This window comes from Berghia stephanieae, chromosome 9, assembly GCF_034508935.2.
Source record: "Berghia stephanieae isolate SIO BIC M18660-M18661 chromosome 9, UCSD_Bste_1.3, whole genome shotgun sequence".
NCBI lineage: Eukaryota > Metazoa > Mollusca > Gastropoda > Nudibranchia > Aeolidiidae > Berghia > Berghia stephanieae.
The window spans coordinates 22,392,574-22,417,144 of NC_088368.1; the positions used below are offsets into that span (position 1 = coordinate 22,392,574).

General features: G+C 36.3%; 2 protein-coding genes across 3 annotated transcripts in view; both read right to left on the reverse strand.

Annotated features, from left to right (window-relative positions):
• The window catches only part of LOC144979323 (sialin-like), a 16,558-nt gene extending 9,307 nt beyond the window's left edge, over nucleotides 1-7,251 (reverse strand). The window contains exons 1-2 of one of the 2 annotated variants that reach the window (XM_078925955.1): nucleotides 7,009-7,152; nucleotides 1-289 (exon numbers count right to left, since the gene is read on the reverse strand). The exon at nucleotides 1-289 is cut by the window's left edge and continues 1,333 nt beyond it. In XM_078925955.1, coding sequence (XP_078782081.1) covers nucleotides 1-289; nucleotides 7,009-7,033 — 314 coding nt within the window. In that variant the 5' untranslated portion in view covers nucleotides 7,034-7,152. Of the gene's footprint in view, nucleotides 290-7,008 lie in introns of both variants that reach the window. The other variant, XM_078925956.1, reaches the window with a different exon arrangement.
• An 8,854-nt stretch (nucleotides 7,252-16,105) lies between these two features.
• The window catches only part of LOC144979870 (uncharacterized), a gene marked incomplete in the record, with an annotated part of 27,129 nt that continues 18,663 nt past the window's right edge, over nucleotides 16,106-24,571 (reverse strand). Inside the window, 5 exon segments of the mRNA XM_078927100.1 lie at nucleotides 16,106-18,107; nucleotides 20,500-20,664; nucleotides 22,535-22,753; nucleotides 23,335-23,442; nucleotides 24,261-24,385. Of these exon segments, the coding sequence (XP_078783226.1) occupies nucleotides 17,793-18,107; nucleotides 20,500-20,664; nucleotides 22,535-22,753; nucleotides 23,335-23,442; nucleotides 24,261-24,385 (932 nt within the window).

Below are 24,571 nucleotides of genomic sequence, written 5' to 3' on the forward strand. Positions count from 1 at the left end.
CCATCACCAACATATTCTATTTGTGTTTTGATCATGCTGTCGTTACTTGGTTGCTGTGACGTAATAATCCCATCAAAATGGACGTCATCAATTATTCTTGTAGTGTTATATAAGGTGCCATTGCTAATAGGTGATGGTTGATGGACCTTTGACGTAATATTTGAATTGACGTCACTCCGTACCATACAGAGTAAAGCAAGAGAAAGGTTGACCCTCGCCGAATATACGACCAATTTCCCGAAGAAGGTGAGAAAAACAAGTGTTAATCGTTGAGAGCATACCAATGGGACTGGAAATGGAAGAAAAACAACAATAATATTGTAAGCGTTCGTTTTAGATTTTATAGAATTAGGATTATTCCTACCTACTTTGATTATCTTTCCCTACTTCCATTCACCACGTTTAACCTCGCTTGACTTTTGTGACAAGACGAACACCAAGACTCAAGATTATTTTTTCTTGATAATCATTTTTAAAATAACGATTTCACTTCGTATTTGTAGGAGACCGGGTGAAGGATTAATGAAAATTATTGCTTGGATATACTAATTAATTTCTTCACTTTGTTATAATCGTGTGAAATTGTTGATCACTTGTTATTTGATGAGTGAAATAAAGTGGCAACATGTCTTTTAAAAATAATATTCAATGCTAGTTAAGCACAAACTGACCAAGTAAACAATCTTCACAGACAGTTACCAGACATGTGACCAGACACTCAATAAAACTAAAGAAAACTAGTCATGTAGGCCATGAGCAGTCACTGCCATGGCTTACGAAATGTTCAGACTGTCCGAAGGGCGTGGTTAGGTTCCCTTCCACTAAGGGATTTTTGTAACTACCGGAATCATCCAGACAGAATAATTGAGAGATTGGGTCACACAATAGTAATTATTTGCAATTCTCACCTTTTTTCTGCGGAATGATCATCCATAGTTTACAATCACTTTCAAACAATTGCACTTATACGTACACACGAGTAACTGCCGCCTCTCGTCACCACGCTCCTAACCGTAGTATTAAATGTGCTTACGGCACACATATGCATTTATTGTTTTTTGGTCACACGTTTGCACAGTAGAATATAAAAAAGGAGATAGGCATGGAACATTCTTTTGTGCTACGTTTTGGATACACAGTGCGTGCACGCAAGAGTGCGCCGTTATATGATATGATATGATATGATATAAGTCCAGATTTATGTAGGCTTTTACAGCCTTTTATCTGCTCTTGTGCATTCGTGAACGTATATAATTCAAGTCTCTCAAAACTGGGCATGCCACATAGTGGAAGGAGGTGTCTGAATTTAACTTTACAAACAGTATTTTTCTGTTTCACAATGAGCATCAAGACGGCATTTGAATGCCTGCAGTGAAGGGGCGTCGGCAACTGTTGCAGGTAGGCGGTTCCATTTGTCGACTACCCTAACTGAGAAGAGACGAAACAATTTATTGCACTAACACAACATGGACACTACAAATTAATGGCCCAATTACACGTCGCGACATGCCCAAACGATCGGCACGCAAGGGGCAAATCGCATGTTCAACCGGCCGATAATTATTAATATTATTATCATTATCATTATTGTTGTTGTTATTATTATTATAATTATAATTATTGTTCTTATTATTATCATTATTATTACTATTATTATTATTATTTTTATTATTATTATTATCAGCGGCGTGGCGTATTGACGGCATATGGTGGTGCCATGATTAGAAAAAAAATTCTAATACAGTGAACACGGTTAAGAGGAGAGCACGACATATTAAAAACTCTCTTTTATGGAAGGGTGGGGGAGGGTCGATGGTTTCTACGAGTGGACAAAACTCACAAAAACAAATAATTCATAAAAACAACAAGCCACAACACTGAGATACAAGTCCCGTATGAAAAGGTCTTTGTAATTATTCTTTGTCCACCGTTTAAAGGATTGGATTTGGTAGATAATGCAATCAATATGTTATAAATGTAAATCAAAAGAGAAAAAAAAACCTATGACAGAAATTACTTACTTCTAGTACTTGTAAAAAAAATCTGCACTGCGATGTTTCATCTCTGCAAATCTTTTTATAATGTGTTTATTGAAATCTGGAATGGCATCTATTTCAGCTTTGTGAATTGACAGAATCATTAATGAATTTAACCGCTCCTGTTTCATTGAATTTCGCAACAAAATTTGCATGCGGGTTTAGAATTTTAAGTGACATTACGAATTTTAAATATCGATGGTGATAGACGAAACAGCTTTCTCACAATGCCGAATTCCTTTGATCTTTTCATCGTTTGAAGTAAAATATGACTAAAACTTTAAAACGTTTGCAGTAATGTGTTGATTCTCTTTACCGAAGTGGAAAATAATAACAAAGTTGCATTCAGTGAGTAGCTTAGCAAATAATTTTGGGTTGTTTGAAATAGTTTAATAATAGATAACATTTATCTACTACTTCACAATGTTTATACTTTATCTCTTCCTTGGTGGACAAAGGCCATATAATACATTGTACGACACAAGCAGCTCGTTAGGTGCTTATACATTTTTCGGACAAAGACATTGATGTACAAGAAACAGGGGAAATCCTTGAATTGTTACGCCCATCTCCGATATGCCTTTCACAAAGACGGTTGGGCAAGATAACTCATAAAAGTCGAACAAGACGTGCCACGAAATCCCACTGGTCACCCATTGGGTACGCTAGCTGTTCGCCATTCTTGAATTATGATCGCTTGTATCATATTGTATTGTAAAACATCAAAATGTTCACTCATGCCAGACATTTCGTTGTTTGTTTTTTTTTTTACCGTAAAGAGAAAAAAAAAAAGATCTAAAGTATGGTATTGTAACCGATTACAAAAATAATCAGCTTAATGTCACTAACAATGTTCGAGCCAATTATCCTTAAAATACACCAGAACGTTGCAAAGATATCCACGAAAACGCGTGCGCACGGGTTATGGAATAGACTAAACCACCACTTCTTAAGACACATTGAATCTTAAATTTTAATGTTAAATCTCCCCACCACTATGCAGTTTAAAAAACAAAAATGTAGTCCTTCAGAGGCATCAGGCCCATGGAGCCAGAGTTTATCAGGGGCAAGAAACGGCAAGAGCAATTGCTTTTTGATACCCTTTGGATAGGACGCTAGTTTATCGGAAAGTACTTTCCACAAAATCAAGCAGACCCAGCTACCCAATCACTGCTGGGTGGACAGGGGAGGAGAGGGGGTGTACAAATAACAACTCGACTATACCTTGGATCTATCTTGGTCCCTTTCCATTTCTGTCAAATTGTATGAACTAACTAAATTGTTGTCATCCTCGCAATATTATTTTCAATTAAAATGTGTAAACCTGTTAAAAGGTTGACACTGCAGGCAGATTTGATTAATTGCATTTAATCATATTCATATATTTTTAAAAATCCAAAACAGAATGGACTTTTCTGTCACCAATGATGCCACGGAAGGATTATCTATAGAAAAGATTTGCAGAGAAAGATAAAGAAATTTGCATGAGTAATTGTGCAATGCTCTGATATTGATGCCATGAATTTTTGGTGGTGAGTAATGCTGAGCAATCTACATCTTTTCTTAAAAGAAAGATCAAAAAGTGAAAGAACATTGGGCAGGTTATAAATATGGCAGTGCTCAAAACAGAGCCTGCTCTCAATCTTTCACTTTCGTTCTCTATCATAAATATAAAAGATGAAATCAAAATTATGGACATATCTATATTAGCATAGCTCCAACATTGCTACTGGTTTCCGATGGTTCCTGTTGTGTACCCAATTAACAATTCATCTGTTATTGCAGTAAATATTTTTATATGACTATTTCCTCCGTTGCTCCCTCCCAAAAGTGAACTCGTATCATTGTCTTTGCATTGTTTTAGTGCCCAAATCTTAGTTACATATGCAACTGGGAGAAGTTAATGTGTTTTGAAACCCATCAACTTGGAGCATGCCGATAAGCAGTTGACAAACACTAAATAAATGTCTTATTTGTTATAGATAAGATGAGTGGCAATGCACGATGATATTATTGTCATCGTTGGGGACTTTAGAATTTAGCTTGTATTTAACCCTTTCCCCACATCTAACTTCTACGTCATGGCACAAGACCGAAGGGCTAGATCTCAGGTGGTCGCTGGTTCGGATAAGTAAGTCAGTAACCCTTTCCCCACTAACCTATTTGATGGCCCATTGACTGGGTGTTTCACAATACAGGAAAAGACTATTTCATCTTAAAACTACTGACTGACACCCATGCTCAGTAAAATATTACATAGCTGTGTAATGGTTACCACATGTGTTTGATGAACTCCACAAGAGAGATCGACGAAGAAAGCAAGTAAAAAGAAAATCAAAGAAATGGCCCCTTGTGATGAGTTATTTGAGCTTTCTTATTTGAGCTTTTTTATAGACCAATATCCACTAAACGTGCTCAAAGCGCTTTACAAGGGGTCCCTGGCCAACAGCAACACTTAACACGTAGGATTGGACATGACGCCTGTTAGGCGATATTCAATTTTCTTTTTTTTCGGACAGAAAACGCTGTTTGCGGCCAGGTACTCATTTTACACCTGCGTACGGTGAGAGAATGTGAGTAAAAAGCCTTTTCCAAGGACTCAACGCTATGAGCCGAGCGAGGCTCGAACACACGACCTTCCGATTCGAAAGCGAGTGTCATAGCACAAGACCACATAGCCGCACAATGGTCGCAAGAGTCATCTTGAAAATTAAATTCCCAGGTGACAAATTGTCGCATGAGGATAACAGAATGCTTTTCAACATACACGTTGGTCGTCAACGATGTATTGAGCAGATTCCGCAACGCTCAACTATCCCCTCACTCCAACTTCCAATCAAACAAAATATTGAAACCGTGTTTGAAACAATAATATTGCCTTCTTTCATTTCAACTGCAGCTACTTTTCAATCAACGCCAAAGAGGCCTCGAATTGAAGCAGTCAGAATATGTCAAACAAAAGAGATGTGGATTTTGCACTGCGAAGAAAGACAGAATAACGAAAACCTATTGCAATAAATGGGATCGTTCAATCTGCAAGGACCACACAACATTCCTTTGTGATAATTGTTAGATTAAGATGATTAAAGTATAATAATAGCAGTCCGTTGTACTGCAAACTGATCTAGATTCTATCCATTCATGCCAATCAAATCTGAAGTTGATTTTCTTTTCCTTTTGTAATTCAATTTTCAGAAACCATAAAAGCTCATTCATGTTCATTATGATCTTCGACAACCATCTTATTCTATTTAAATTGATTAAAAATGTTTTTTTTTAAATTATTAAACTTTCATAGCAAGACGTCGGGCAGTTCCTCCATATCATTTTTCCTCTCTTTAAAGTGTACGGGTGTAATACACCCAGTCAGTGGAAAACGGGTGCGAAAAAAATCAGAAGTGACCAATGTCCCTGGCATAATGCACAATATAGACATTTTCTCCTAAGAGGTTGTATAATTCAACTATTTTGAGGAATACATTGAGTTTCAAACTCCTGGTATCAATACACAGGCTTAGATAAATATCCTGGATTACACCCAGTCAGTGGGGAAAAGATTAATGTGTCTGCTTTGTTTGTTTTGTTTTGTCACCTTTTTTATCTCCCACAGCTTCAGCTAAGATACGAGTAACATAGTGGGCCAATAATTTGAGCAGATTTACAACTCTGCATATGATAAGTGGCCTGCATTTTTCACATCTCATTATAATTTGTTATCAATATTTTTTAAAAATATTTTAAATTCCAGGAGCATCTAATTCAACATGTCAATTGGACTCATCCTTTAGTAAACATTGATATTATTTTTCCTTTTGTTTATTGTTCTGCTTGAACGCGAATATATGATTATAATAATAATAATAATAATAATAATAATAATATAATAATAATAATAATAATAATAATAATAATAATATATTATTATTATTATTATTATTATTATTATTATTATTATTATATTATTATTATTATTATTATGATTATTATTATTATTATTATTATTATTATCATCATCATTATTATTATTATTATTATTATTATTATTATTATTATTATTATTATTATTATTATTATTATTACTAGTATTATCATTATTATTATTATTATTATTATTATTATTATTATTATTATTATATTATTATTATTATTATTATTATTATTATTTATTGTTATTATTATTATATTATTATTATATTATTAATATTATTATTAGTATTATTATTAGTATTATATTATTATTATTATTATTATTATTATTATTATTATTGTTATTATTATTATTATTATTATTATTATTATTATTATTATTATCATTATTATTATTATTATTATTATTATTGCATCTTTGACACACTATCTCTTTAAAGAGAGAAACGGAAACTCAACAATGGTTTTACGGGAACTTTGAGAAAAATTGTGATTCTTATGTACACAATTTTTGAAAACAAATCCTATGATTAAAAAAAAAGTATAAATATTTTAGTAAAACACTTACGAGTAAGTTCTCTTGCATTTTAATAATAACTATTTCACATCGTATTTGAAGGCATAGTATGAGACCGGGTGAAGGGTTAATGAAAATTATTGTTGGGAGATGTATATTAATTCCTTCACTTTGTTATGAAAGTCTGCCATTTTTTATCACTTGTTATTTGATGAGTGAAATATAGTGGAAATATTTCTTTTTAAAATAATATTAAATGCTGGTAAAGCGCAAACTGACCAAGTAAACAATCTTCACAGAAAGTTACCAGACATGTGACCTGACACTCAATAAAACTAAAGAAAACTAGCCATGTAGGCCATGAGCAGTCGTTGCCATTGCTTACGAAATGTTCAGACTCCGAGGGGCGTGGTTAGGTTCCCTTCCACTAAGAGTTTTTTGTAACTACCGGAACATTCCAGACAGAATAATATTATGTACCGTATTGAGATATTGAGTCACACAATAGTAATTATTTGCAATTCTCACCTTTTTCTGCGGAATGATCATCCATATTTTAATCACTTACAAACAATTGCACTTATACGTTCACACGAGTAACTGCCGCCTCTCGTCATCACGCACTGAACAGTAATATCAAAGTACTTGTGCTCTCCGCACACACCTGTATTTATTCAGTTGTTCTTTTTTTTTTTTTTTTTTTTTTTTTGGTCATGCGTTTGAACAGTAGAATATAAAAAGGGAGATGCGTATGGAGCATTCTTTTGTGCTACTTTTTCGGGTGTAGCATGCGGGTACGCGATGAAAGCGACAACGAACGATAGGTCGATTGGTCATCGCCCCGCCCACTCATTGTATCGTCGTATTAATCGTTCGTTCCAGTCAAAAACTTGCGGTGGGTATAGCCAAGCTTGCCGCTTAGCGATGACTCGTAGAAGTACTTGTTGTGGTAGTATGTGGTAGTAGTAGTAGTAGTAGTAGTAGTAGTAGTAGTAGTAGTAGTAGTAGTAGTAATAGTAGTAGTAGTAGTAGTAGTAGTAGTAGTAGTAGTAGTAGTAGTAGTAGCAGCAGCAGCAGTAGTAGTATTAGTAGTAGTAGTAGTAGTAGTAGTAGTAGTAGTAGTAGTAGTAGTAGTAGTAGTAGTAGTAGTAGTAGTAGTAGTGCCCATGCGGTCACCCCAGACAGACCATGGACCACATCCTGTCCGAATGCTCGCTGGGACCTCACTGCACCAATGCTGACCTGAGGGAATGCAACCAGACTGCCCGGGACTGGCTGACTCACTGGCGCGACAAGATATGAATGAATGAGTAGTAGTAGTAGTAGTAGTAGTAGTAGTAGTAGTAGTAGTAGTAGTAGTTGTTGTTGTTGTTGTTGTTGTTGTTGTTGTAGCTTTTGAAGAGATTATGGTAGTTTTGAGAGCAGTTAAATAATAAGTAGCAGTAGTTAAAACAGTAGTGGTAGTAGTAGTAGTAGTAGTAGTAGTAGTAGTAGTAGTAGTAGTAGTAGTAGTAGTAGTAGTAGTAGAAGTAGTAGTAGTAGTAGTAGTAGTAGTAGTAGTAGTAATAGTCGTAGTAGTAGTAGTACGAGGGCTCTTTCAGAAATAACCGAAAAATGCCCATTGCTCAGCAACCAGTGGAGATTTTTTAATTCTGTAAACATGATATTTCTTATTTCCTTATGGATATTCCCAGAAATTATGAAGTGCATCATTTTGCACAATGAATTTCTAGACGATTTTAAAGATGGCGGCCCACCTTGAAACTTGGTCAAAGGAGGAAATCAGAGCTGTCATGCGTTTTTTGAACGCCAAAAGTGTGAATCCTACCGAATTCATAAAGAACTTCAGAGTGTATATGGTGAGCATGTTATAAGCCGTACAACAAGTCTATCACTGGTGTAATTGTTTGAAGCCGGCCATTCCGACTTGTACAGACAGGGAAGGAGAGGGCGTTCGATAACTGCGACGTCAGAAGACAATGTGAAGCGAGTTGATGAGCTTATTCGTCAAGACAGAGGTTGAAACTTCATGAAATCGCAAGCAGTCTTGAAATTTCGGAAACTTCTGCACATAGAATTGGATTTGATGAACTTGGCGACAGAAAAGTCAGCGCAAGATGGGTTCCTTAGCAATTGACAGCAATCATAAAGAACAAAGATTGGACATCTGCAGGGAACTTTTGAGAAGAAGCAAGAGCTCACGCAGGTTCGCGGCATACTGCCACGCCGGCGGAGACTTTCTAGGTACGATGTGATTTTCTTGACAGCATAGTCACCGGTGATGAGACTTGGTTGCACCATTGCACCCCTAGAAACAAAGCAAGATTCGATGACATGGAAACATCCATCCTCACCTGTCGCGAAGAAATTCAAAGTCATGCGGTCAGCAAAGACAATAATGGAACTTTTTTCTGGGACAGTCGTGGTGTTATTCTGTTCGAAACATTACAACCTGGAGAAACAATCAATGCTGCAAGGTACTGCTAAACTCTTGACAAGCTTAGGGAGGCCATTCGCAGAAAGCGCCCAGGGCAGTTGACCAACGGGTCATTTTGCAACACGACAACGCTACACCCCACACAGCACGAGGACGCAAGGTGGCTAGAGAAATATGGATGGGAGATTTTGCCACACCACCATACAGTCCAGACCTCGCCATCTGATTATCACCTCTTTGGGCCACTGAAACGTGAGCTGGCAGGAAAGCGCTTTGATGTCGTTTGAAGAGCTTGGGTTGACCATGTGCGGAAATGGCTACAAAACCTTGACGGAAATTTCTTCGAGAGGTTATCTATTCCATGGTGCGGCGTTGGCAGAAGTGTATCGACAGACTTGGCTGTTACGTAGAGAAATAAGGACGAGTCAAGGTATGAACACGTGCAAGAATTTGTTGATAGCATAAAAAACGCGGATTTACAGGCATTTTTCGGTTAATTATGAAAGAGCCCTCGTAGTAGTAGTAGTAGTAGTAGTAGTAGTAGTAGTAGTAGTAGTAGTAGTAGTAGTAGTAGTAGTAGTAGTAGTAGTAGTCATCGCTTGTCGTTCCAACAGCGAACCTACTCCATAGCATCTGTGTAGCAGATTCTTAGGTCATGGTCAGTGCGGCTGGGCCCATCCTGGCATTTTATAAGGAAGTGCTCCATCGTCTGCTCTGGGCATCCACAGATACACGAGCTAGTCTCACTCAGCCCCCACTTTTTCATACTTCAAGCTGTTCTCCCAAGTTTTACCCGTGCTCTGTTCAGTGTTACCCATTCATTCCTGAGGAGCCCAGTTCTGTAGGGCAGTTTTTCTCTCAGTTCTTCATCGGCGTCATTTGCATGATTGTCCCACTCTCCCCAAGTGGAAAGTCCGTATATAGGTGTATGGTCAGGGTTGATGCTTTCTTCCGTCATGAAGCTCTTTCTCGACTTCAGTCTACTTGTCGCTGGGTTGTGGTCATGGAGGGGGGGGGGTGCCTTGGGACCATTTCCTGTTTATATTTCTGGGTTTTGGAAACAGTGGCTCTTCAAATGTGGGGAGGCGCAATGCCAGCCAGCCGATGGAGGACTGGAACTGCAGTCGGTTTCAAGATTATGATGATGATGATGATGATGATGATGATGATGATGATGATGATGATGATGATGATGTCAATTATAACTTCTGCTCCTCTCCTTTGTCTGTGGGGCCTACTGCCGTTACCACCCCATCACCTGACTCCCTTCTCTCCCCTTTGTTATGATAATATTATAGGATACAACTTTTGTCATTGTTCTTCCATGTCAATCGATATTTTATAAAAGTCGATGTTCAATAGCTCAGCTATAACTGTCAGATAGTATAAATTGTAGGGGGGAATTAGTTACTTTCTTATTTTAATTTTACAATATGCATAGATAGAAAACCTTGAATTGTGCTAATTAGGGCTGAAAGCATAGAAATTACATATGTTGTTGAACATAAAAAATCCTATAATTTATGTAATTTATGAGAGATCAGTTGTAGTTGAAATACTAGCTTTTTAAAATTGGAAATTTCGTTAATGGACGACAAAAATTTCATTCATTCCTATTATGTAAACATTCAATACAAGGCGACTCAATGTTGTTTTACGTCCCTCTTGGATTCCGACAGGTACATATATATATATATATATGTATATATATATATATATATATATATATATATATATATATATATATATATATATATATGTCTGTGTGTGTGTGTGTGTGTATGTGTGTACATATATATATATATATATATACATATATATATATATATATATATATATATATAGTTTTGAATGGGGGGGGGGGGGGGTTGTGACGATATTGTGCTGTAAAGGTCTGACATCCGAACCCACTTATAGGCCTTTTTTAACACTGTCATGATGGACAATTATTTTGCGTCATTTTTTAAGATTTCCATTATAGCAATGTGCCCATAAGAAATTGTGTTATCAGACCTGCAAATAAGTGCACGTCGTTGGGTTCCCATTTGTGGTTATTTTTAGCGTCAAACCGGATGTTTTCCTTTCACTATGATTTCGATTCACGAACTATCCAAATTATTTAATCGTCAATCTTATTCAATTTTACAAGTTTTGAGGGACTTCTATCGTGCAACATTGTATAAGAGATTTGTGTGTATCTGATTTAGCGAGCATTATCAATTGCACTCATACAGACAGGTAGACGGACAGACAAACAGACTTGCAGAACCCAGCTCGATAATAAATGTCGGCACCCGGTGTTGACACAAACAGTGCTCCTCCACTCCCCCTAAATATTATTTTTCTTTCCAAAAATACTTTGATAATCATTTTACGTGTTTTATAACATATTTTGATCAGACTTGATGACAGTAGTGGGGGGGGGGGGGGGTCAACTTAGCTCAGTTGGTAGAGCACTCGCTTAATACGGAAAGGGAGCGAGGTCGATCCCGTGTGCAGTCGATATTATTTTTCTGATTCGCAGTAATTGGGTCGCTGGGTCTGTTATATCTGGCGGAAAGTATATTGTATAAAGACTAGCGTCCTATGAAAAGGGTAGCAATCAATTGCTATTGTCAGTTTCACGCTATAGAAACCGGGATAAACTCCGTTTCCATAGACCGAATGGCTCTGAAGGACTAGACACTACTTTTTATGACAGTAGGGAGTCAGCGTATCCGATAAAATTGTATTAGAACGCTATAAGTAACATCACCATCATCATCATCATCATCATCATCATCATCATCATCATCATCATCATCATCATAATCATCATCATCATTATCATCGTCATCAATCATTATGTTACAGTGTTGTGTCAAGCTATTCACGTTACGTTATTGATCACATGGTGACAATGGGAGCATGTTCTATCTGTACTTTTGTGTCCTTGTGTAAGGCACTACACACAAATTGCTCGTTCAGGCATAATAGGAATCAATAGTCTCATGTCACGTCCGCCCAGCAACCAGCAGCTTGGTTCTAAACAAAGAAAATCGGTAGTTTTTATTCTTCATGTTGGCTAGAACATGTCATGTGATCAGAATGTATAAAAGTCAAAACATGATCAGATTTATATTGTTTTTCTCCTTTGGATACACTTTTATGCTCGTCGGAGAAGTACTTCATAAGGGCGTCCGCCATTGTTCCGATAGTTCAAAACCAGTTACTAAGTAACCAAGTTTCATTATGAGGGAAGAAGTGACGTCACGACTGTTGAAGCCTATTGAGTGCTCGGCTAAAAGCCCCCCGCGACTGTCCACCTGTTGTCCAAAAAATACCACTGTACAGATGGCTTGTTGTGTATGAAATAGGTCTTATGTGTCTTACTGGTGAACCATTGTGCAGTTGACTTAGTGTTATAAAACTGTAGCATTACTTGTGTATTCCATTTGAAATTTTTTTGAATTTTGATGGATCTTTACAAGAAAGAAAGAAAGAAAGAGAGAGAGAGAGAGAGAGAGAGAGAGGGGAGAGAGAGAGAGAGAGAGAGAGAGAGAGAGAGAGAGAGAGAGAGAGAGGTGGAAGAATATTGCATATGACGAATAAAGGAATGCGTTTGCACGTTTTCAGATACAATTCCAATGGCAGAAGCTTCTAATGGTGCTCACACTACTACGTTATGACGATCGACCCAATCAGCAAATTCATTACCGTTCTTGTGCACGTCGCAAATCCACCCAGAAGCCTCGTCACAACACACCGTTCAACTAGAACGGGTACATATTGGACAGGTGGAAAGTCCCCACGAATGATACGGGAGTAGATCGGGAGGTGTTAGGTCAGTGAGTAAATCTCTCTCTCTCTCTCTCTCTCTCTCTCTCTCTCTCTCTCTCTCTCTCTCTCTCTCTTTCTCTCTCTCTTTCTCCCTCTCTTTCTCTCTCTCTCTCTCCATCATCTGTATCTCTCTCTCTTTCTAACTATTTCTCTCCCTCTCTACATTTATTTATCTCTCTCACTCGCTCTCTCCCTCGATCTCTATCTCTCTCTCTCCTCTCCGTCTCTCCCACTCACTCCCTCTCCCTTTCTTTATCTACTAGCTACAACACGAAACAACCATTAATATGTTAGCTATCGTAAAATGGTCATCAATGTATTTAAATTTATAGAAGGCACATTCTTTTCCAGTTGTTAATACTCTTCAACAGTCGTAACGTCACTTCCTTCTTAATGACGCATGGTAACTTAGTAACACTGGCTCTAAACTATCGGAACAATGGCGGACGCTCGTATGAAATATTTCTCCCGCGAGCATAAAGGGTATCCAGAGAAAAAAAAAAACACATACATTTGATCATGTTTTGACTTATACACATTCTGATCACAAGGCATATGAGAAGTTCTAGCCAGCATGAAAAATAAAAAGTAATGATTTTCTTTGTTTAGAACCAAGATGGCCGCCGTTGCCTGGCGGCGTGACATCAGACTATTGAATCGTATTCCGTTGGATTAGTAATATAAGTGCCAACCTACTGTTATGTTAAATTTCCAAAGTGGTCATAGAGTGTCATAGATGACAGAATCTATATTTATTATATGGGCTTAGCTACCAATTTGTACCGATTTCACTTAAACCCTATATTAAAAACATTTTTTAATGAATTTAATTTGCACAACACAGCCCTAAACGTCCTCTTTACATTCTGTAACAATAGTTATAATTATAGGTGTCTGCATAAGTTATTTAATTTATTCAACAAAGATAGGGGCTGTTGTTTGTGGGTTCGTAGCCAAATGATAACCTAATGGTCTGGGTTCGAACCTAGTATGCGGGCTATGGGCTTTCCTTTCAAGCTGCGCTACTCAACCTACACCACAAAGGGCTCAGATTTAATCTAGGGTGATTAAGGGGCGGCTTGGGTCTTTTTAAAAAAAAATTTAATTACCAATTTGGGCGGTTTTAATCATTCTGTATCGTCATTATATGTTAAAAAACAACATTTATGGTGAAATTTTTTAATTATATGTGTTGATATCCATTTTGAGACCTTTTTTGGGGGTCTGACATCAAAAAATATAACAATCTTGTGGCAAACGTTCCACAAAAACTAATGAAGGAATGACCTCCATATTCTTCCCTCTTGTCAACATTGTACTATAGTGTGTCACCATAGAGAGATTTTACGGCTTTAGCTTATGGAATTTTTATTAAAACATTACAAAGTTGAGAGTCAAAATGTTGTGACAAAATTGATGTTAAAAATTCAGAATTAGGATTATAATTCAAAATTCACATAATTTATCCAAAAAATCTCTCAAATGGTGACATAATACATGATCTCTGTGATAACTGTGGAGATTTTCAGACAATTTCATTGAATAGATTCTGAGAAACGTTTGACACAGTATCCCATACCCCTAGAAAAATGACATATTGAGAAAAAAGCAAAATAGCTTACCGGATATAGCTTTTCTTACTACCTGTACCATTTTCGACTGTGTTTGTCGTGCCTTTATAGACTAGGACTTTAAGAATTTGGACTTCAATTATATTATTTCTAAGATAATGAAATATCATTTTCCACCAAAATCTCAAAATCAATTTTTCGAAGGATTTTCCAAATATTTAGACCCAAACCGCCCCTTAAGAATAACCGTAAGGTCCCGTATAACTAATTGTGATAATAACAAGTGAGTCAAGGCAATAGCAACACCCAATACAAGAATAACAATTCCATACAAAAGTATAATCAGACTGTTTGTTACAACAAGGAGGATAGAGAAAATGAGTGGAGGGAAGAATGAAGAATATGAATGATATATAATTTACACTTTAACCCTCTCCTTACCACCTGCAGCAAAATCGTCACATTTGTTACGACACAATATACATTTTTCTTATTCAGATTTACTTTGTACATCATAAACATTGAAGAATGATCTTTTTTTTTTTAATTAATAAGAACATAAAGTTGTTTTGTAGAGAGCTTGTTTGGGTTAATAACATTTTCTGCTGGGTATGCCTGTCATTTTGGGAAAACTTCTGAAAATGATCGGTAAGGAGAGAGTTAACTATTAACACTGTATTTGATTAATCCCAGGAAGAACGGCTCTACTTGAGCGGATATAATTTGTTATCTAGGTATGTATTTATTTATTGCAATCTTATGTGTCACTGGATTTGTAGTTTGAAATTGTTATAAGCCCAAATAGCGTATCTTTGATCCAGCGGCGATTTTGATATTCAATTGTTGTTGCTGACGACTTAATCCTCTTGATTCCTTGTAGAACAAAGGGCCGCAACTGCACTCTTCCATCTGACCGTAGCCATCGTAAAGTTATAGCCAAAAGAAAAAAAGTTTAAACGTTTAACGTCATATGTTTGTGTAGCGTCTAGTGAGTTGTCATTAGTAGAGCTAAAAAAACCCAAGTTATTTCATTGGTTGAACTATTGAATACAACTCACGATTTGTTTTATTTTGAGGCAAAAGACTGGCATTTTGACGTCATTTTTACGGCATAACTTTACAAAGGCCACGGTTTGAGCGTAGCCATCGTAAACATATAGATAGAACGAAGATGACGTCACTCAAGCCTTTGTTATTGTATTTTGCCATCCGCGTTTGTGAGTGATTCTCACTTAACTGTATTATCCAGACTATAAAAGTTCATGGTTACACATGGTTTTGTGTGTTGGTCCGTTATACTTCCGGATGGCAATGTTATGAGCTTCTTAGCCAAGCGCATACTATCTATAGACCGACACTGACTAAGAAATGACGTCAAAAGTCTTTGGCCACAAAAGAAAACAAATCGTGAGTTTTATTCAATTGTTTAACCAATGGAATCACTTGTTTCCTTGAATTCTACTAACGACAACTCACCAGACGATACATAAATCTAAAAAATGACGTCAAACTATAAGTCTTAGAAGGTTCTAGTGCCATGCTATAAATTAACGATGGCTACGGTTTGAGTACAAGTCATTTGTTATCCTTTTCCGTAAAAAAAAAAAAATTAAAAAGTGAAAAGTGAGACAATCCCAACAGGTTTGAGCATCGTGGAGGTACTTGCAACTCTGTTTTGATAAATCCATTCGACAGGACACGGACAGACAACATAACAACAAAATACAAATTTGATTAAAATGACCATCAGCCAGGGACTGAAACGTGTTACCAAAAAAAACAACAATAACAACAAGAAGAATTGAGGCGATTTTTATTTATCCGTGTTTTGCTGTATTTATTTTTCTTCGATAGCGGGGTAAAACAATTAAAACAAAATATACAATATAAATTTGTCAACAGAATCATAAAACCAAAAATAAAAACACGGACAATCAAAAAACAAACAACACGGACAATCAAAAAAACAAACAAGATCAAAGCAACAACGCTGAAGGCTTGGGCTGAAAACTTACTTTTTATGATACAACAATATACATTTGTAGTTGAATAGAAGCATGCTTTACATTGTCAAATCATTATATTAAAACCATACATTGTGCACCATTTGCATAACAACGCATTACAAATACATCATATTGGTTGTGAAAGAGATATAGTGCCGTTGATAAGATCTACTGTCATACATGTGAGAACGCCAAGAGTATAAATTTTAATTCGCCAATTAATATAGAATAAATAAGTAAAATAAACAAAATTCCCTTTATTCATCCTTTAGGCTAAAGGTATCTTTTGGCCTGTTCCAAATGAAGACTGGAAATACCCACGCGTTAGCCGCAGCACAGAGCCGCAAAGTGAGCCCAAACATCGTAGCGTGCGTGAGAAGGTGGCACATCAATGTTTTGCTCTGCCATTTTTCTTTGACTATGCTTGGACAAGGAGCAAAGAACAACGAACTTACCACGTGACAGCGCTATGACACGACAACCTATATAAGCTCATACTTGAAATTTGGCAGCGACATTTCTTAGATAGGACCACAGATTACACTGTGGAAAGGACGTCATATTGTCTCAAATTTTGGATAGTTCAAGGTTGCTTATTAGCGATGTTATAGAAGAGGAAAACTTAATTCTGAAACACACCTCGTATATTATGTGACAGTGACTGTGACATATGAGACCCATCTTCTCAATCTGGTTTTGTGTCACGGCGATCCATTCTGTCAGTTCGGTATTGTGTCCAAATTGACTGGATGAAACCGATTTACAATTTATAAAAATAAATAAAATTAAAAATTAATTTAAATTCCCATTGGGAAATTTGTCTCTAGGGTCTATTCCAAGGGAAGACTGTAATAACCCAGGCGTTAGCCGCAGTGCAGCGCCGCCGCAAATTGAGCTAAGGCGAGGTGGTTTATTCAAGGCCACCCAGCGCAGTGGCGGCTGGTCGAAATCGGTAGCTTTCGGGTAGGAAGCAAAGATTGTTCCGCTGAGCCACGCTGCCCCGGTCAAAATAATCAGAATATTAAGATTTTGTAAGTTTGAGAAAAAAAAGTCCGTTTCATAACCAGACGAATTAGATCAATTTGGGCTCAAAATAGAATAAATAATTGTACAATCTTCTATATAATAGGTATCAATAGTCTGATGTCACGTCCGCCCAGCAACGAGCAGTTGGTTTTAAACAAAAAACAAAAAACAACGGTACTTCATATTCTTCATGCTGGCTAGAACTTGGTCACATGTCATGTGATCAGAATGTATAAAAGTCAAAACATGAACAGATTTATAATGATTTTCTCCTCTGGATACACTTTTATGCTCGTCGGAGAAGTATTTCGTAAGGGCGTCCGCCATTGTTCCGATAGTTTAGAACCAGTTACTAAGTTACTATGCGTCATTACGAGGGAAATGACGTCACGACTGTTGAAGCCTATTGGAAGGTCTGCGATAAGATTTAAAAAGGAAACAAAATTGTTTTAGCTAAACATAAATAGTATGATGCCTTCCCACTCTGCCCGTAGACGCTGCTGTTGCTGCCTCATATCGAGACATGCCTGCTGGTGCGGTGCTGGATGGGGGTACTGTATTGGGGGGTAGGGGGTAAAATGCCTGGACGCTGGCCCGCTTGGCTTTCAAGTGAGCCACACGAGTGCGGGCCTCCATGACGCGTTCGTTGGCCTCTGTCAGCATCTTGGTGTCCAGTGCAGCCTTCGCCATGGCAGTCTCCGTCTGTCTCATCAGTTGCCTGTGCTCCATGTATTTCTTGACAGTGTCTTGCTGTTCGACTTCGTTCATCTAGATGGTAAAAGAGAAAGAGAGCTTGTAAAGGGTTATTGTTTGTTTGTCTGTTTGGCTTTGGCTTGTTTTGTTGTGTTTTTTTTTTGTTTCTTTTTTTTTGTTTTGTCTTTTTTTTGTTTTTGTTGTTGTTGTTTGTTTATTTTTGTTTGTTTGTTTGTTTGTTTTTTATTGTTGTTTTTTTTTTTTTGTTTTTTTTTTGTTGTTTTTTTTTTTTGGGGGGGGGGGGGGGGGTAGTATCTGGGTTTTTTCATTCTGTTAAATCACGGGAAAGGGAATTGTTATATAAAAACTGGAGTATGTATTATATGGTGGTTCTTCAGAGCCATACTGGTCATTGAACCAGAGCTAATCCTCGTTTTTTTAATTCATCTAGCAGACCCTAACAAATATTTGCCATCCTTTGGATATGATGCTTGTCTGTCAAAAAAAAAGTACTCTCCACCAGATGAAACAGACCGAGCTATCCAACCACTGTTGAGTGGTGAACGGGGAATGGATGCAATTGACTTTGCTAAGGGCATTATACCATAGAAGTGTGTCATCAAAGATCCGCAGAAGTGTTTATGAAACAATGCTAATAAAAGCAGAGAGAAAAATACAAGGAAAAATCAAAAGGTCTTAATCTATTTTCGTCAAATGGTCTCGTCCTTCAAGTTAAATGTTGCTGTTGGTCTGGGACCCCTTGTAAAGCACTTTGAGTTTGTTTTGTGAATATTGTGCTGTATAAATGCTCAAGTTTATTTTATTTTTGCTTTTTTTCACCTCGACATAGTACTGATTTTTTTTTGTTGATTTTTTCTTTGGGGGGGGGGGGGGGGGGGCGGGGAGGAATAGTTGTTTTTCTTGTATTTTTCTTTCTTGCTTTGTCTGGCACCGTTTCAAACACAGTTCAGACTGAAAACTGGACACAACCAGTTAAAGGAATATATGTGGAGGATGTGCAGAGCAGGTGCCTCTGGACAATGTGACTGCGGACTTGAAAATGAAAATGGACATCATGTCCTAATGGAATGTCCAAGGTACAACCAGTTGAGAAGGAACTTCTGGCCTGACCCGACCCCATACTCAAAGAAGCTGTACGGCAGTGAGGACGACCTCAGGACCACTGTAGGCTTCATTAACCAGACCGGACTGACCATGTGACGTGACGGGAACGAAGAAGAAGAAGAAGAAGAAGAAGAAGAAGAAGAAGAAGAAGAAGAAGAAGAAGAAGAAGAAGAAGAAGAAGAAGAAGAAGAAGAAGAAGAAGAAGAAGAAGAAGAAGAAGAAACACACTTTTTCAGATCTTTATCTTACACCAGTGCCTGCTCTCTAATTTGTCCCTTTGACAAGAGTGTCATTGACAGCTCAAATTCTGGGACCCAATTGTGATCCGTCGTCTCAAGACGGTATCATGTCGGGATGGTTCAGATGCTTAAAAGTGAAATTACTGTCAACATATGAGATGTTTGAGGATGTTATTTAATGAACCTATTGACAGAATCTTACTCATCTCTACTTATTCTGAAACCTAAACCTAGAGTATTCATATAGGGTGATATCTAAACGTGATCAAAAGCCCTTTACAAAGGGCCCCAAGCCAACAGCGATGCTTAACTTGTAGGACGTGACATGACTGATTTTATTACTTTTTTTTTCGACAGAGGCAACATTGTTAACGATCAGATACTCATTTTACACCTGAGCACGGTGAGAGAATGTGGATAAATAACCGTCTCCAAGGACTCAATTATGCGCCGCTCAGAGCGGGTCTCGAACCCTGAACCTTCCAATCCACTAGACCTTGTAGACGTACATTTCACCTTAAGGGGGACCTGTAGTCCAAATTTCACTAAAAATCGATTTTTTGGCCATTTTGGACTAGTCCACATTTTAGGTAGTTTATTATGTCTACTTTCCAAAAACTGAAACCAAAATTCAACTTTTCATCTGGAAATATGATTTTATAGAGTTTATATGTGGTAGGTATTCATCAATAATTCAATAAATGTCCATTTTCCCAAAAGTTTGGGCCTTGACAAATGGCCCATAAGTCTTACCCACCCCATAGTGGCGTATAGAGAGTATGCGCTTGGCTAAGAAGCTCATAACATTGCCATCCGGAAGTACAACGGACCAACACACAAAATTGTGTGTATCCATGAACGTTTATAGACGGGTTAATACAGTTCAGTGTGCATTACTCATAAACGCGGATGGCAAAAAACAATAACAAAGACCTGAGTGACGTCATCTTCGAACTATCTATACCATTGTAAAGGTCAACTCTTGACCTTTTCAGTTATGTCAACCCCAACAAACAAGCTGTATTCAAATAAACAATCTCAAGGTTATGTAGCTTAGTAAAACGGCATGAATTGAATATATTATTATTATAAAAATATTTTACCTTTGCCTTTGAAATCTTGCCCTGCTGAGTGTTCTTTTTGTCTTCCAGTTTTGCTTGCCTGTCATGTCGCAACAAAGCATTCGAAACGGATGTGTGTTGGGTGTTAAACTCCATCATAAATGAATTCTCTGTCCTTAGCTCTTTGTTGCTGTCGAATGACCTCACCTGGTTAAGCATAAGAATAAGAAATAAAGAAAGAAAAAATAAAGGATGTTTAGTCAACTAATTCTGAATTTTTGTTGTCGAAGTGGTAAATACGTTGCTGGGTGGACGATGAAGATTGTGATGGTAGGAAAGAAAAAAGATAAGGATGATGGTGATAATGGAGATGATGATGATGATGATGATGATGATGATGATGATGATGATGATGATGATGATGACGATATAGATGATGACGACGACGATGATGATGATGATGATGATGATGATGATGATGATGATGATGATGATGATGATAAAGTTTCCAACTATGGCATATCGGCATCATTATATTAAAATCGTATAACAGTTGTTTTAAATTGTTCAGACACACAAAGTTCATAATATATTTTCAAAGTTTTGTCTGACAGAGCTATAACTTTTTTTTTCTCCACATGTTCAATAATTCAGTCAAAAGTATTGTATGAACGCTCATATGAATGGGAAAAAATGTGGATAGGGTTTATCTTTCCGTAGAAAAAAAACGATGTGGTAAAATCTGAATTTTCACTGTACGTGTGTTTTGGCTTGTTGTCTTGTGCATGACACTCGGTTTTGAGTTCTCTGGTTCAAGGTCCATTGTTGCAGCACAAAGATTAGTCCTTTGAAAAGGTTCTTTACCCACATCTACACATTTTATTACTTTCACATTATCCATACTTTTACCACCTAGTTATTTGCTAACTTATTATCATGTCTGTTCAACACGTCTATACAAAAAATGTCCTATGGATAAATAAAGTATTATTATTATTATTATTATTATTATTATTATTATTATTATTATTATTATTATTATTATTATTATTATTATTATTATTATTATTATTATTATTATTATTATTATTATTATCATCCTTCATATAAAGAGATACAGTTGGCTTGGAATCCCTTATAAAGCACTTTGAGCACATATGTGAGCCTCTGTCTCAAACCGGTATTATGGCAGGGTAAGTCAACAGTGAAAAGTGGATTTAAGAGTTAAATGTATAAAGAAAAACAATTTTTAATTTTTGTAAGGCATAGAAACATATAATAAATAAACTATAAATAAACCCGCAGTTTCGTGTTTGTGTCTATATATTATATTCAGAATTCAGCCTGAAATAATACCCGTTTGTGGGTCACAAATAATGGAAATTGCACTGGTTTTGTTGATTTTTTAAATTTTTTTTTGGTGCGTTTTTAAAGAATATAATAATATTGATATTGACAAGATCTTTTTGAAATGTTAACCCATTGTATTAAAGGGATATTATGTCAGGATAAACTACGGTCTGAAAATTAAATTAATAGCTACAAATAGCACTGGATTGAACTCACTCAATCCTAGATATTTTTGCTATTTTTCAAATGAGCATGTGCATAGATAGTTTTATTTAACTACCACTAACATGTAAAAACTAAAAACATCAGCTTTGACACTACGCCTATAATTTGTTTCAGAAAAATGTAATAAATAAACATGGGGTAAAAGTAACCCGGGTAAACTACGGGTATAGTTGGTGTTAGGGTTGAGGGAGTTAACCCCCTCCTTACCACCCATAGGAAAATCGTCACATTCGTTACGATGCAGTCAACATTTTTGACATTCTAATTTCTTTTGTTCATCATAATATTTGAACAAAAATGTTTGCTATAGTTAAAGTATATTAACACGGTGTTGAGGAGGAGCTCGTTCAGCAAACAAAAAAAAATATGTATAGCAAGAACTAACAGATTTTGTGTTTGAGTGAAATAAAACTATTTTTGTATAAGGTTGGGTGTGAAGTTTTGGGGACAATCCGGAAAATGGCCGGTAAGGAGAGAGTTAAGTAAAGCAAGAATCTACTACCTTTCGTTCTTGCTGTTTGTCCAAGAAATTCAATCGTTGCAGCTCTCGTTTTTCAAGGTGATCAATTATGCTAGCCCTGTACAAGTCTCTGGACTTGAGCACTTGCGCTCTTCTCTCATCGTGGAACATGTTAATCCTGTCTTTAGCTCTCTGTCTCTCTTCTCTCATTCCGAGAATGTTTTCCATCTTAGCTGCTGCTTTCTCTGCTTTTTCACGCTCCTGTTATAAATGATGATAACAAAAAAGAAGTAATTATTATGATAATAATAAAGCTGAAAATAATAATGATAATGATAATGATGATGATGATGATGATGATGATGATGATGATGATGATGATGATGATGACGATAATAATAATGATGATGATAATAATAATAATAATAATAATAATAATAATAATAATAATAATAATAATAATAATAATAATAATAATAATAATAATAATATAATAATAATAATAATAATAATAATAATAATAATAATAATAATAATAATAATAATAATAATAATAATAATATAATCTTTATTGTCCAAAGAATGGTAATTTGTCATTTGGTTTACAATGTTTGAAATTAAGATTACAATACATAGAAAGACAAAAAAATACATTTATAAAATAATAACACAGTTCACTCCGCGTAATCGCATATCGGTTAATCTCACACTCCGTGTATACGCTACACATTCCCGAAAATCCCGAAAATAAATTTTAAAAGTCAATGAATTTTTACCGTTCCTGCTAGTGTGTTTATTTAAATTATGTGCAGCACTATATAATAGTATAATGTATAAATTACCTTGTAGGCCTTATGTACTGCCATTAGACATGACAATCCCATGGTGCCTTGCGTACGATTAAAGTATCGCTGTTCTTTGGTGGTGAATGAATGAGGTGTGGCCTTGACCTGAAGTAGCAAAAACATTTTTTTAAAGTAGCAGAAATAAAAAACAACAACACAAAAAAATTCAATAAACTTAAATTTAAATATATAACTATGTGTTAAACAAGCTTTCATGTGAACATTTTTGTGATGAGATTGTAAACATTCTATAAATTATAACTACATATGTTTATTTTTTACAACAGGATGCCATTGTGATTGTGAATAGATTGATTACCTCTCGTTTTTTTTCAACCCGCCCCCTCCCCAACCACCCAACAGTCTTTTTCCTATGCATGACCCATAACCTTAAAACAGTAATATGTCTGGATCGGCGTGTACATATATGTAGGTCTGACATCCGAACCCAATTAAGGGCCTAGTTTAACATTGTTGTACCAATGGTGTAATAGATAACTAAGATGGATATATAAAATATCTTTTTGTGATCAACTTGGAAAAAATGAGTTCTTGTCATAAATTATTAAATCAACCCTTTTTGTACATCTTCGAGATATACAAAAGCTTAATTTCACTTCTAAATTCTAAATATTTTTTTTAAGCTAGTCAAGTTGAAAAAGTATGAAATTTGAAACAAAAAAGTTGCTGGATACCTTTCCCATACATCTGACCATAACTTCATGAAAAATCACCCGATTTACTTCAAATAAAGATTAAAATGCTCTGGGAAGCAAATTATTCTTTCAAAAAATGCAAATCCAAAATTGTCACCTTCCGACTGATTATGTCATGCAATGACACATATAAGACTGATTTGAGGCAAAGGGTCACCTGTCCAAATAGTGCAAACAATATTTTATTGAAACAATTAATGTTCTTACCGGTGGTTTGGCTTCTTCCTGTTTGATTCTCTCAGCCTCGGCCTCTCTCACCATCACGCCCGCTTCATGTCTGCTGATGATCATTTCTGTGGTGGCATCAGTCAGTAACAGTTTGGGTTTGCTGCCTGGAATTGTTGAAAAATGAATAATGTAATGTAATGAAATGTGCGGCTATGTGAGCTTTTATATAGAGCAATATCCACTAAACAAGCTCAAAGCGCGTTACAAAGGGTACCGGACCAACAGCAATATGCAACATGTAGAACAAGAAATGATGACGCATGTTAGGCGATATTACAATTTTTTTTTCC